Genomic DNA, 14,759 nt, shown 5'->3' with positions numbered 1-14,759 from the left:
TTCTCCCCCCACCTCATGGTATCACTACTCTCATTATTGGTCCTGAGGGGATTATCCCTCCTGCATTCTGTGTGTTGAGAGCTATTATCTGTACCAGTGTACATGCTCTGGTCTAGCTGGATTTTTAAGGTAGAACTGGGGTCATGATAGTGAGGAGGAGGAAGCATTACAGAATTAGAGGAATATTGTATGTTTCATCAGTACTATACTGCACCTTGGCTGGCTCATCCCATCCTTGTGACCTTCTGTGAGTGGATGTCCAATTGTCTACAGATGGACTTTGGGTCTCCACTCCGACTCCCCTCATTCACATCAATGTGATTGTTTGTTTGGGGTCTTCTGATACCTGATACCAACGACACCTTGTGATCATACTGGTTGGTGTGCTTCTTCCATGTGGGCTTTGTTGCTTCCCTGCTGGATGGCAGCTTGTTTAACTTCAAGTTTTTAAGACCCCAGATGCTGTATCTTGTAATAGCCAGGAACCATCAGCTTTCTTCACCACATTAGCTTTTGCACACATTTGTCTTCAGCGATCGTGTGGGGGAGGTGAGCATCACAGAATGCCAGGTTATTAGAACAAAGTGTCTTGTGTTGGAGGACTTGAGTAGAGGCCCAATGTCTTTCTGCTACCTTGATAATTAACCTATAAATATTACACGGCCCATCTGTGCATAATGGTCAAATCACTGAGAATCATGCCTCAGCCAAGTTGACCTCTATTTTGGGAATAGAGAATTCAATGTATAACAATCATCATTGTATCTCCTTCCCTAACCCCCTTACCCACCCACCCATTTTGGATTTTGAATTAGAATAAAAGCAAGAGTAGATAGCTTTCACCAGTGAGTAGTCATCGAAGTTCATAATTTGTTAGTTTTGAAAATAATGATTTAAAATAAGATGAAATCTAGAAATAAGTAATAAAAGCTATGGATTTGACCATGGTTTATATAACTTAAGGAGCAGAGAGAGAAATGGCCTAATTTTCTTGCAATATTAACTGTCAGAGAATGTTGAGTTCCTCTGTGTCGTTGGCATGTGCATTGTCAGAGTATGGGACATGCACAGTTTGTCTCTAATTAGAAAGCCATTAGAAACAGGGTACCAATCACAATTGATTGGTACCTGGATATCAAATTCTGAATATAGTAGAAGTTAGCATGTGGAAAGGGGCTTTTTTTCCCACAAAAAGACACAGAGTGCACATGAGGACACATGTGGATCCATGTCTAATCCCTGCTCCTGCCACTCAAGGTTGTTTGGGTGGAGCTGATGACTCTTCATGCCTTCATTTGTGCCCTGGTGAAGGGCTGAGTGAAGAGGGCCTACCTTTGCCAGTCATCCCCAGGCGAAGGTACCTCCGATAGATGGGCTGGAAGCTTTCTATTAGCATGTGTTTTCCATTAACGCCTTATTGAGAGAACAGAGAAGGGGCTTCTCTCACTTGATTTTATACCCCAAATCTTGCGTGAGCCATTGTATCTTTGAAATCTTGCTGCTAAACTTTCGGTCTGGATGGAAGTAGTTTTTTCAAGGCCTGGATGTTGTTGGAAGGAGGAAGGGGAACCTGAGGCCATGGGCTTTTGGCCAACAGACTGTCCCCTTACACAGAGATTTCTGGGGAGTTACATTTCATTCCCGGGCTCTTTCGTAAGTAAATAGCTCGCTCCATTGAATCGTTAAGATTTTGTGAGAAAGGTGGAGATTTCTAAAAGGGGAAGGAAGAACCTTTTCCTGAGCAGCTACTACAATACGGAAGGCATTGTCCCCGGGGTTTTGTGCATATTGAAGGTATGAAATAAATAGCTTTACTATTGTGTTATGCTTGAAATTGAACTAATTTTCCACAACAGAGTATTTAAACCTTGGCACTAAAGACGTTTGGACTTGAATCTGCTTCATTCTGAGTCCTAGTCTGCGCACTACACAGAGTGCACCAGTGCCCGGCTTCTCCCCACCACACACACACTGCACCCTTGGCTATGGCAGCGCAAACTGCCCCCAGAACCACTGACCCACAGGATTAGGTGAGGGATTTGAATGGAGGGGAAAGGTCATAGTATTTTATATACCCACTAAATATATTCTAAGATGCTCCCTTTCAACTCTATGTCTGCAGAGTTGAAAGACATAATGACAGCCTTTTAAGATAAATCTTTTCCCCAAAAGAAAAGTGATGCCTAGTGTTAAAATCTTAAGTGTTGTTAATTGGTAGTGATATCATGTTCAGCTTCAGCATACTAATGACTGGGCTTGTCAGGTAATATGCAGATAGCTTCACCACGTAGATTTTTGAGTGTTCTTCTTTACCAAGAAAAGTGGGTTTTTTTCCCCATATATTACCACTCGCTTCATATTCTTATTTTTATGGAATACAGTATCAACAACTCTATTGTCAGTCCTGTTAATTGAGACCTGTGTTGTTCACAAAAAAAGAAAATCACATCAATCTAAGGGTTCATTATCATTTCGCTACCGACATAAATACTAAGATCAATGGGTTATATAGTCAAGGTGGCTGAATTTGTAACCCGCTCATGAAATTTCCTCTTCTCTGATATTTACTAATAACATTTGGCCTAACCAAAAACAAATGAACACACTCGTTGCCATAGAATTGATTCCAATTCGTAGGGACGCTATAGGACCGAGAACCCTGCCGCATAAGGCTTCCAATGCTGAGAGCAGAGGCTCGTGGAAGCCTTATGCCTGGCATGTCCTTTTCCCAGGCTTAGCCTGGTACATTCCAAACACAGACCTTTCTGTCAGCACTTGAGCGAGCACTTAACCACAGCACCACCACGCTTCCTTCTTCTAAGACTGCTAAGCTTCTACACGAATGCTTGCATTATTTTTTATCTAAATACTGTGGCAGTCTTCTGCCATGACAAAGTACTTATGTGGCCTTTTGTTCAGACTGAAGAATCAAGCTGCTGTTTTCTTTAACTTGTAATGGCAAGATGGAATTTGCCTCTATGTAACAAAAAGTCAAGTCGTAATATCTAAGTACCAAAATCTAAACCATAATATTATGAAAATGTATGCTTTTTTTCCCACTTGAAATGTACTGGTGTCTACTGAAATTAGCATACATTTCTATTCAAATCTGAAGGGAAAATTGGGGTGGGGTTGGGTCTAGGGATATAACCCTTATCCTACTTTGCATCTGCGTTTCCCTCTTTTAAAATCATACTGCAGAAAGCACTTTAAAACTCAACAACTCTATCCCTTTACCAGACAGGCTGATATGTAAACTGTTGTGGCCAAATGGAAATAAATCCCACTTTTAAAGACCTCTGGAGACATCACAGTGGGTAACCAATTCACAGTTCAGTGACCTTTACTGTTAACTGCTTCTTCACTATATGTTCTCCAAGTCTTTTGAGCTATTATTTAGGCCCATTATCTCCTTTTCGTCTAGCCTAAGTAGTTATCAAGACTGGCCGGGCCCTGTATTTATTAGACCCTAATCTAAGGACTGTTTTTAAGTATCTGTTCAGCTAGCTCATTTTCTTCAGACTTTTCTGGGAGGGGTAGTGGGGCGGGGGCAGGCGGGGTGTTTACCTCGCGTTTCCCTATAATTTTTTTTCACTCCAAAACATTCACCATCTTTCTGACTGCTCTCCTTTGAATATGACAAGGGTTTGTAATGCTTTCTTCTTTATAGAAGAAATAGGAGGTTTTCTCGGTTGGTTGGTTGGCTTCCCTTATTTGGTTTTTTAAGCACATTGCTAAATATTCTTACAACATTGTCTTATTATCACGAAGAATTCTTTAAAAGAAATTTGTATCTGCCTGGGCTAAATAATTTGTTAAGTTATAGGTCAAATAAAATATTTTTGGTGCTTATTGCTTATCTTTCTCTCCAAACTGATCAAGCAGTAGGAAACTTTGTACAGTGCCCTGTATTTAGTCAAGAGACTTGGACACTAGGCCTTGGTCAGCCATCTGTGCCCTTGAGACGTTTGCTTAACAATCTGGGGTTGCTGCTGTCCAAAGGAGGGGTTAGACTGATAAATGTTAAGGTCACTTCCAGCTCTAGCATTTTATGGCTTTATGGCTTTATGAGAGAAGAGGCAGACAAGAATTTGGATGGACTTGCTCTGAGCTTTGAGAGTGAAAAGGAGCAAGTTGTGAAGCAAGATGGGGAAGACAGAGAGAACCTCCCACACCCAGGAGCTTTAGATGGTCGTGAATGAATGAATGAATGAATGAACAGGCTCATGTCACTTAGCTCTCCGCTCTTTCTTTCTGGGTATGTGTCATGGGGTAATCCAGGCACTACCTGGTCCCATGTTTTATGTATGGAAAGAAAGCCATTTGACCCGCCCTTCAGAGAAATGTGGAAAACTGAGGATGAGAGAGACCGAAAGAATTTATTAGCATTTCTTCTTGATGAGAAAGTACTGGTGATTGTTTCCTTCCACAGAGGAAAAGGATTTTAAGTGGACCATCATGTTGGCATAGATATGTTTACTGACCCTAAAACAAATAACAGTGGGGTTAAATTGTGACAGACAGGGCTTCATTCAGATAAGAAGAATCAGTTACTGATAAGCACGCTTGTTAAAAGCTTGAATGATCATTCAAGATAGGAGTCTCCCAGAAACCTCTGATGTTTTAGGAGCATCTGTGTCAGATAATGTCCCTTGATAACTGTATAGTCCTTAATAGACTATAAGCTGTCCTTGAATTAGGCTTGCCAATTTATATGATGTCCAGTGTAGAATCCTGATGTTCTATATATAGTACATTTTAGGTAATATACAATTTCTACTCTTGTCACTTCCTGGGAAAACAACTAACAAATGTATAAATAACGAGAATCATGGGAACTTCTTTGATAGGCTGTTTTCCAGTCATTTCTTTTGTGTAATATATTGGATACTTTGGAAATGTTGCTCATTTTAATTCACAGAAAGTCATGACCAGAAATATTTGGGAATCATAACTTTGATATTGTTATATGAAAAAGTTGTCATCAGAACAATCCCTGGGCAGCCCTTTATGTTTTAGTTAGAACTATCCTCGGCAGAGCTTTGAATGCTCGGTTTGGGGGAGTTAGAACTGCTGAACTTTCTTCCTGGATCCTCCTGAGTGGGCTTGAAACCCCAACCATTCACATAGCAGCCCCAAGTCACTTTCTGCATCAGCAAGTAACTCTTTTGTGACCTTAAATGGGGCTCAGTTTTAAGTACTTCAGTGTAATGAGATTCGTTTTATTTTTATCGATCACCTCAAAAGATAATTCTATGATTGTTTTTAAGCAGAATTACATTAACCCTGTTATACTACACTTAAAGTTAGATGATCTCTCTTGTCCTTTCTAATTTTTTCCCCTGTTATTTAAAAGATGCCTTATTTGTCATGTCAATAAAATAAAATTTCTCCTCTCTCTTTGCATGGTAGAAACAGAATAGAATCGTTGTTGATGTTATAAAAAAATTAAACCTGGTAAATTAGAGCGATCTATATTTTGAGCTTTTCTAACCAAATGAATGAAAATTTTAAGCTAAAGATGTCTTCTTTAGAGTGAAAGAAAAAAGACAATTATTTTAGCCACTTCGAAGGCAATTTAAACAGTTTGTGAGTTACCTGTAAATTATGCAGAAGCAGTAACAATATTCAAAAGAACTTTGTTTTTACATTGTAACTACACCATTTCCCAGTGGCAACCCTCGGCTTCCTTCATTTATTTAAACATCATTTATTGTCCAGCATGTGTAATTAATTTTGACTTGCTGAGATATATGGGAGTTATTTATTTGAGTAAAATATATTGTAGGTGTCTACTGGACCATTATACAAATGTTCAGCATTTGACAGTAATTGCCTTTGTTTCTGTAATAAAGAAGCAAAACAGTTCATTTTCAAGTATCTTAAATATGCATAACTTGCTCTTTCTGTATTAAAATATCCAGTGCTTCAGTATTGAAAAAGGTAATGTAAGTATGATTTATAATTAGGATTATAAAGTTTTCTCCACTTTTCACAACTAATCCATTTGATTTGTTTATCTCCTCAATTAAAAATAGGCAAAACTTTAAATGTGATACCTTTCAACAGACTAGCTACTTAAGTGATACTCATGGACCAGTTGTGTAGTCATTCCCTGGGTACTTCTCAGCAGTGCAAAATCCCAAGCCCTACCCTTGACCCAATGAAATCAGAATCTGTACTATAGCAAGATCACTGGTGATTTGTATACATATTCTACTTAAGAAGCATTGATTTCGTAGGATACCGCTGCCAGGGTAAACCTTTCAACAATGAATAGATCCGTGATTAAGATCTTTGGTTTTTCTTTCTCATGTAGCATTAGCACCTGGGATTCATAGTCCTTCCTGTTAAGCTCATGCATGTACTTATTTAACTTTGTCATCTCGTAGCAAAATATAATCATTGAAAAATGTTTACCACTATCATTCATTGTAGCTCTGCCATTTAATCATGTTAGATTTTAAGATTCATTTCTATTTTTTCTTCAATAGTTCATGGTAATACAGAAAATGCTAACAAATATTCATTTGTGGAAAGTATAAGTCATATATCCAAATATGAATGTGCTCTTTATTTTTTTTAAAATCATTGTTAAGTCGAGTCTTATGACTTCAGTTTTGGTTTGTGTTCTGCTTCATTTTCTTTTTTATTTATTCCATGTTTTCTTTTTTGTTTTGTTTTAGTTGGGTCTGGTAAGTTGACATTTTATTGGCCATCTTCTAATCACCGTGTCACTGTGACGGGAACTTCTCTTCCCCTTTCCATCCATACCCTTCTATGCCCTTCAACCAATCAGCTCCATGTTTCACTTGTCCTTGGCCACAAAGACAGACTGCACAGCCTAAATCGGCAGGAAGTATGGGTAACTGTGACAAAGAGTAAAGGTAATGGGGTTGCTAATTGTATGTCTTATTAAATGATCTAACAACTGCATCCTTTTATTTCTTTACTCTTCATTTTTAGTTAAGTGGTTAGAAAAAGTGATTGGACCATATCTCAGTTAAATACGAATTCAACGAATATCTTATTAAAAAAAAAAAAAAGCTAAAAAAGCGACAAGAAACAGAAACGGGTACCCCAGACAACAATTTGGTATTTTTGGTTTTTGCTCAAAATGTTTACAAATCCATGTCTGTCTATCTGGGGTTTTGTAATGATGTGGGTTCGAGGATAATCATTAAAGCACCTCATGTGGATAGCCTTGCACATAGAGCTGTTTGCACCTATTTTCATTTCGATGTGTCAGATTCATTGCATTGTATCTCAGAAACAATCACACAAAGCATCCAAAGTTCACCAGATGTGCTTGGAAAAACTATTGTCCCCATATCATTCAGCAAGCTAACAGGTGTCTAAGCACTGATGATCACAAACTGGGAAGGTCCATTCACTTTTTCATGTTGCTAGATAATTATTTTGGGAGGAATTTATATAAGTCTAGTAAGTCGTTTGCCAGAAAATAGCTTTAACCATCAATAGAATTGATCTTGCTATTTATTAAGTTAAAATGTTTGGAATCTATTTTAAACAGTGGTTTGTGTTACTACAAAGAGCCAACACTGTTCAGTAATGGCAATGCAAACCTAACTGTTGGCAAAGGAAAACAGCCTTCCTGCATGATCCCCACGTATAAGGAAACAGGCAGAATGAAATGTTAACATGAAAATTGGAAAGACATAAAAGTATTATTAAACATAGAGGTCAACTACTTATATAAATTGAGCTGAGGCAGACATCGTAAATAACCACATGAAAAAAACAACCTTAAAGAAAATTATCGGTCTTTGACATGAAAATGTAAAATATTGATAAAATAACAAAAATTCCAAATATTGATACAATAACAAAAATGCCTACACAGATTAGAAAGATTATTAACAAAACTTAAAAATATGTTGCCAGCATATAAACATTTCTTCTAACCAGTATTTCATAGAAATATGACAGTAATTTGAACCCCAGACTCACAACACAGAATATCAATGCTGAACTACTGTTGAGATACATAACAGCCTCTTTGTAACTGTTGCAGGTGCTAGATCTCTGACCTGCATCTTTACCTTAAGTTAATAACTTCTGAATATACTGTGAGAAAATTGGTATTCTAACCACATTTTTCAATACTGAAAATTAGAAACAATGTACATTTGATACAGTTGGTATTAAATAATATATCCATATATGTGTCATTAAAGATACATTAAAATTATGGAAGAATATTTTAAAAGAATGCCATCCAAGGTGCAAGGTACAATTATGATTGACTTTACCTATTTATTTCCTCTTTACTTTTCTGGCTTTTCTAGATTGACATGTGTGATATTCCATAATATGATTATGTTCTTTAATTAAACCAGACTTAGATACTCTTTCTAAAAGTTTCTAATTTATGATCATAAAAATAAAATATCTGCATAGTACAAATGGCCTTTTCAACTTGGTTGATTAAAAGATAGAGGTATCTTTTTAAATGTATTTTTACAGACACTTTTCTGGTATTTTGTGACTGATGTCACTGTTGGCGTTGGCTCACAGATATGCCTACAAACGGTAGTAAATTCATTTCCAGACAAATATCCTGCATGGAAGCATTGCTGCAGGCTAAATGTAGCTAGCATAAGGGTCTGTATCCCTCTTTCCAAAATAAGTCTTTGAGGTTTGAGGAGAGTTGGCATTTTATAAAAGAAATGTAGATTCTGGCCCATGCTATTAGACATGCCTCTGAGATTTAGGAAAGAGACCACCCGAAGGTTTTACTTGACTAAGTGGTTTGAGCATTTATATTTTCCAACTCAAATCCCTGCATATTGGAAAGCCATATTTCCCCATTCATTTAATTAATCATTTGGTTTTCTTCTAATTGAAACGAATCAAAATCTATTCTGGATTATATTATTATCCAGGCAGACCTCTTTTGGTTTTTTATCCAATTTGTGTGTCACTTACTCCAACCTTAACTAAGAAATTGGGTGCTCCTGTGTGCATGTGCAGTAGAGGAAAATCCTGAAGCGAGGATGCATATGCCTATTATTATACCTGGATAATAGAGTGCTTACTAAATTCATGAGCAAACCACTCAATTACAATCACAGTTCAGAAAAAAATTACAAGCTAGAAATTCAGCGTTACTAAATTGATCCTAAACTATGCTCTCTAACTTTCTTCTTGTAAGTTACAGGACAGTGGAAAGTGTCTGCCCTGGTTTTTCAGATCTCCTATAATTTTCTAGTCAAATGGTATAATTTCTACTAACCCTCAATAAAATGGGAGGAGGAGTTAGAATAAGTCATACTAATCTAGAAGTTAGAAGACCTAATTGTTTTCTTCAGCTTTACTGCCATACAAATTAAAGAAAATGTCTCCCTCCCTTCTTTTTTTTGAAATAAAAAGTTTATAGTGCAATCGCTACATAAGGAACATGTATTAAATTATTTTAATGTTTAAATCTGACCTGTTTGTACATCTGTACACACACACACACACACACACACACACACACACACACACACACCACCCACAGCCTTGGTGGTGCTGTGAGTTAGGCATTAGGCTGTTAACCTCAAGGTCAACAGTTCAAACCCATTAGCCTCTTCACAGGAGAAAGATGAGGCTGTCTGCTCCTGCCAAGATTTACAGTCTCAGAAATCATATTAGTGAGTCAAAATTGATTGCATGGCAGTGGGATTATATCTATCTATATATAGCTATAGATATTTTAAGAAAGAGAAAATTATACTTCCAAGTAGTTTGTGTTGACCTGCATTAACCAAGAAATTCTGTCCTTGTGAGCCGAGTTGTGGCAATTACGATTTATAGGCATAAGTTCAAAATAAATTTTGGTTTATATTCACCCTAAGGCATTTCCTCAGTGTCTGACACACTAACTAAAGATTCTTTTAAAGCAAAGGTTAGAAATAATGGGAAAGCTTTAAAAAAAGGTGGATTAGAATAACCCTGTCTTGTAAAAAACTTACAACATCTTCCTTGAAATGCTCGCTCCAATCTGAACTGAGACAGGAGAGAAGAATAATTAGGTACTTCAGACAGCTGATAAGGAATGAATTTGAAAAGTGTAAACAGTAAGTAAAAAGACTTACATTCAGTACACGTTTTTCCAAGCACAAGGCGCAACCCCAAAACAAGCACCCCGCCCTCTTTTCCTGGGGTCCCTCTGTCAGCACACCGAACGTGTTCAGCTGCCATTGCTCTCAATGTAACTGACACAATTTTCTGACACTCTATTTACTGCCGGATGAAGTGGCCATTTAAGTCTGTATAAATCAAACAGTTTGGACAAAGCTGGCAGTATTTATAATGTCAGGATGAGCAGATGTTTCAAATTTGCCTTCATTTCCATATATATTCTGTTTGAACATGCCCTTGCCTATGTAAATGAAGGAGGCATTCGACTCTGCTATTGCTTTAAATTCATTTCTATTCAAGTAATTGGAGTGAAGATTGTAAATGGTTATAATTTGCATGGTAGCATTTCAGGAGCTTTTGAGTTAAATTAAAGTAATTTTAGGACCTGTCTGCATCAGGGGGTCCTTGTGTATATGATTAAAGTCCATTCACCCTTAAAATGGAAAACGATAGTCCATATTCATACAATTTCAGGTGTACTATGAATGTAAAGGGTCAGATTGTAATTCAAGAATCCTTTCTAATATGGAGGTTAATCTTTGAAGGTCAAGTAATAAAAGCCTCTTCATAAAACCACCCTGTTCCCTTCTAGAAATAGGCACTCAACAGTTAGTGTCAAAATCAGGATCAGAATTGGCACATTATGTATGCAAGTGCCAAACATGTTGTATAAAATAAAGACAACCTTTGGGGTAGCAGTACGTTGTCTCAATTAGCATAATAACCGGATGCTTTTAATCTGAATGTAATTTGCTTCTTTTCCTTTAGAACCTCCACATTTTGTGGTCAAGCCCCGGGACCAGGTGGTTGCCATGGGGCGAACTGTAACTTTTCAGTGCGAAGCAACTGGAAACCCACAACCAGCAATTTTTTGGAGGAGAGAGGGGAGTCAGGTACGGCCTTTTCTCTTTTTTTAATCAACGAAGATGGGTCCCAGATACAGGAGAAAGAAGGTGGGTTTCCAAAATGTCTTTGAAACATTCCATCATCTTTAATTCCGTTTTAACACAGACAATTGTGAGGCACCTTTGTATTATATAGTCATACAACTGTGACAGAAACGCCCAGATACCCTGATTCTACAGGGTCATTTAATGAATGAGATTCTGTAGCATTCTCCCAAAGCAAGAGTCCTATTAGGTTTTAGCACATTTTAGTGGTAGGTCCAGTAGTTCTTTTACTGTGTAATTTTTACTTTTACTTCCAATTCTGCTAAAAAAAATGAAATTATTCCCTTTTCGCAACACAGTTGAATTACTCTTCGCTTCTATTCCTCAGGTCTGGAATTACATGCTAAAAGAAATGTATTCATATTGAAAACAGAGATGATAATTACTCAGCACAGTTTCTCTGTAACCTTCATGATTCTAAAGTTTCCTCGGGATCACCAAACAGTATAGTATTTCTCTTCAATAGAGGTTCCATGCTAAATACGCTCTACTGCTTTAGAAATTATCATACATACAATCATCATTTTCTGTGAAACTGTACGGTCTAAGACTTTATGAACCAGCATTTTCTAGTGTGTGCAAGTACACTCCTCATACTAAGTTCAGCTTGGGCATTGGTTAACACATTTTTTCTTGTGCAGTTTTACCATTAAAAGGAAATTAATCATTTCATCATGTTCCTTAGTCCCTCTTCCTGACTTTTTCTTCTAATGAAAGCAAAACAAGCCATCACAAGGGCAGTTCAGTCAATTCCAAACTGCCGTGACCCTAGAGCAGCGGTTCTCAACCTGTGGGCCATGACCCCTTGGGGGGGGGGGGGTCGAACGACCCTTTCACAGGGGTCGCCCGATTCATAACAGTAACAAAATTACAGTTATGAAGTAGCAATAAAAATAATGTTATGGTTGGGGGGGTCACCACAGCATGAGGAAGTGTGTTACAGGTTTGCGGCATTGTCCTAGAGGATAGGGTAGAACTGCCCCGTAGGCGTCCACGATTTAAACCTTGGCAGAAGTAGAGAGCACCATGCCAGCTGGGCACCTCAGTAACCCTGCCTGCCATCAGGGCACCATTTGCTACTTTAAAGAGAGAGAGTGTTTGCTGTACTACTCTCTTTATCCCGTTGTTTTCTAATGCAATTATTCCTCGCTTATTTTTTGCTGAAATCAACCTTGCTGCTTAGTTTCAGGCTCTAGCTTCAAATGATCTCTTCTTTTAAATAATAGACAGGTACTTTACTTGACTAATTAATAATCTCTACAACTCATACTATCATGTTTACTTTTATTTTCACATTGTTCGATAATATTTACTTGATTGTGGTGTGGAGGGCATCACTTGGATACATATTTCGAGTCTTAGTAGCGTTTATCCAGTTCATTGGCCTCAAAGGTCTAACTTTGCTGAATGATGGATAGCCGATTAAATACCACAAAGAGCACAGTGTTCACATGGAGCCTGTAGGATTGGGTCAGTGATACAGAAGAAAATCCTGTAGCTGTGGTAGTAAGGCTGTAGTTCTTATGAACAGAGTTATGGTTAAGCGTCTCATTTAAGTTATTTAAATTAAAGATCACATTTTCAAACAATTATTATACTTTGACTTAGTTTCTTTCATGGTATTGGATATGTAGCCATTGGTCATATATGCACGTTTATGCAATGCTGTGTGGTAAAAGGTTCTGTCGGGTAAGGCTGAATCAGCAGTTCAGAACCACTCAGTGAGACAGAGAGATGAAGCTGTCTGCTCCCATAGAGACTTCAAACTCTATGAATTAGAATAAACTCAATGGAATAGGTAAAACTTGTCTTAAAAGGAAACTTTATTCAATGAGAAAATTAAAATGGATATTCTGTATTGCATGTTAACCAATGACACGCTACACTTTTGTAGGTAAGTAAATATACACTTCCTCTAAATTGACCCAGAAGCACTTTGTTTTGATAGAGAATTTTGTAGCACAAAACAACATTGCCTTCTCTTTTCCCTTGTATTTAAGAAAACAGTCTGTAAAAATAAAATTCCATTGTGAATTCTTAAATTCAATGACAGCAAATTAAATACTGGAACGAGAATTGGGTGTGTGATCGATGAAAATCCTGACGTAGTAGCAGTTAGGTACTCTAGGCCTTAACCCTGTGGTACAAATGACTGGAGGTTCGTACTGGACAGCTGCTGGAGATACTTGTTATGGGGCCAAGATAATATATAATTATATTGTGTAAGAATGTTTTAAAATTTTAGTTTATATATTAAAGATATTAATGTTTATAATTTTAACAGTTGGGTATATTTATATGTTTGTGAAGTAATGCCTTTGTCTTTGATTTGGTTAAACATAAAACATCGTACTCTAGTGATATTTATATCCTTCTATATTAGTGACTGACTACCAGTAACTATAAAAACACATAACAATATTTAGAATTTATTTAAATTTTCAAGTGACTCAAACAATGATAGTAATGTATGAATTAGGTCATTAAGCCTGCTATATGTGTGTGTGTGTGTGTGTGTGTATGTGTGTGTATATGTATGTACAACAATATGTGGGTATGTGTTAATTTGTAGCTTATCTGTATCTGGGTATATGTGTATATTTATGGATGCATGAGAATATATAGCCACAATTTTGAAACCTAGAAATTAACTTTTGTACTCTTCTCTCCCAAAATCTGGTTTCTAGAATCTGCTTTTCTCATATCAGCCACCACAATCATCCAGCCGGTTTTCTGTCTCCCAGACTGGTGACCTCACTATTACTAGTGTCCAGCGATCTGATGTGGGTTATTATATCTGCCAGACATTGAATGTTGCTGGAAGTATCATCACAAAAGCATATCTGGAAGTTACTGATGGTAAAGTTGAACATTTCACTTTAAAATGTCCAGTTTGTATGTAGTGTCTAAAGAAAGTACCAACACTATTTGTGTTATTTCCTACTTTCTATCATTTCTTATTTAGATTTTCCTGTAAATTAGAAAAAGATGTTGAGAAATGATTATGTTCAAAATTCTTTATTTTCACTTAGCTATACTGTGACATCAAGAGAGATTAATAAAAGCGCAGCAGTTTTCAAAGGGAATGTTTATACAAAATATTTATATATAAGAAAAATTCAGTGCTTTTGAAAACAAAATGTTACCTTATATTCTTAGTATAAATTGCATTTCTTTTCACTTAAAGAGATATAATGTGTAGTTCATAAACCCCAAATCCAATTTAACATTGTAATGGACATTGTGTTTAATAATGTAATTTTATTCTGTGTATTGGCTTCCCTAAACATGATCAGTTCATGCTAACCACAAAAACAAGATGATGGAGAAAATCCCCTAACCATAGCATGGACGGTAGGTGTAATTTGAGAAGTTGAAAATGGAGGAGAAGAAATCTTACACACACACCCAATACACATACACATAAAAGGTAAGGCATTGTACCAAATTAAAAATAGAACCAAAATCATTGTAGTAGTAAGTGGTTTATTTCTTCTAAGAACAAATTCATTGAGGTGATCAGAATTCTTTTCACTCTTTTAGAAATTATTATTATTCATTTTATTGGGGGGGGCTCTTACAAATCTTATAACAATCCATCATTCAGTAGTATTAAGCACACTTGTACATATGTTGCCATCAACATTTCCAAAACAATTTATT

At 36.8% G+C, this 14,759-nt stretch overlaps 1 protein-coding gene across 8 annotated transcripts in view; it reads left to right on the top strand.

Moving 5' to 3' along the window:
* The window catches only part of ROBO1 (roundabout guidance receptor 1), a 1,092,383-nt gene that overhangs the window by 986,952 nt on the left and 90,672 nt on the right, over positions 1-14,759 (top strand). For 7 of the 8 annotated variants that reach the window (XM_045286235.1, XM_045286236.1, XM_045286238.1 and 4 more), the window contains 3 exons: positions 6,687-6,695; positions 10,915-11,039; positions 13,784-13,955. In XM_045286235.1, coding sequence (XP_045142170.1) covers positions 6,687-6,695; positions 10,915-11,039; positions 13,784-13,955 — 306 coding nt within the window. The remainder of the gene's footprint in view (positions 1-6,686; positions 6,696-10,914; positions 11,040-13,783; positions 13,956-14,759) is intronic. The other variant, XM_004706419.3, reaches the window with a different exon arrangement.

The sequence above is a fragment of the Echinops telfairi genome, unplaced genomic scaffold, assembly GCF_000313985.2.
Source record: "Echinops telfairi isolate 266 unplaced genomic scaffold, ASM31398v2 ScPeMD7_6;HRSCAF=24_1, whole genome shotgun sequence".
Lineage (NCBI taxonomy): Eukaryota > Metazoa > Chordata > Mammalia > Afrosoricida > Tenrecidae > Echinops > Echinops telfairi.
The sequence above is the reverse complement of the archived record's forward strand: the minus strand, read 5'-3'. Positions and strand labels throughout refer to the sequence as shown.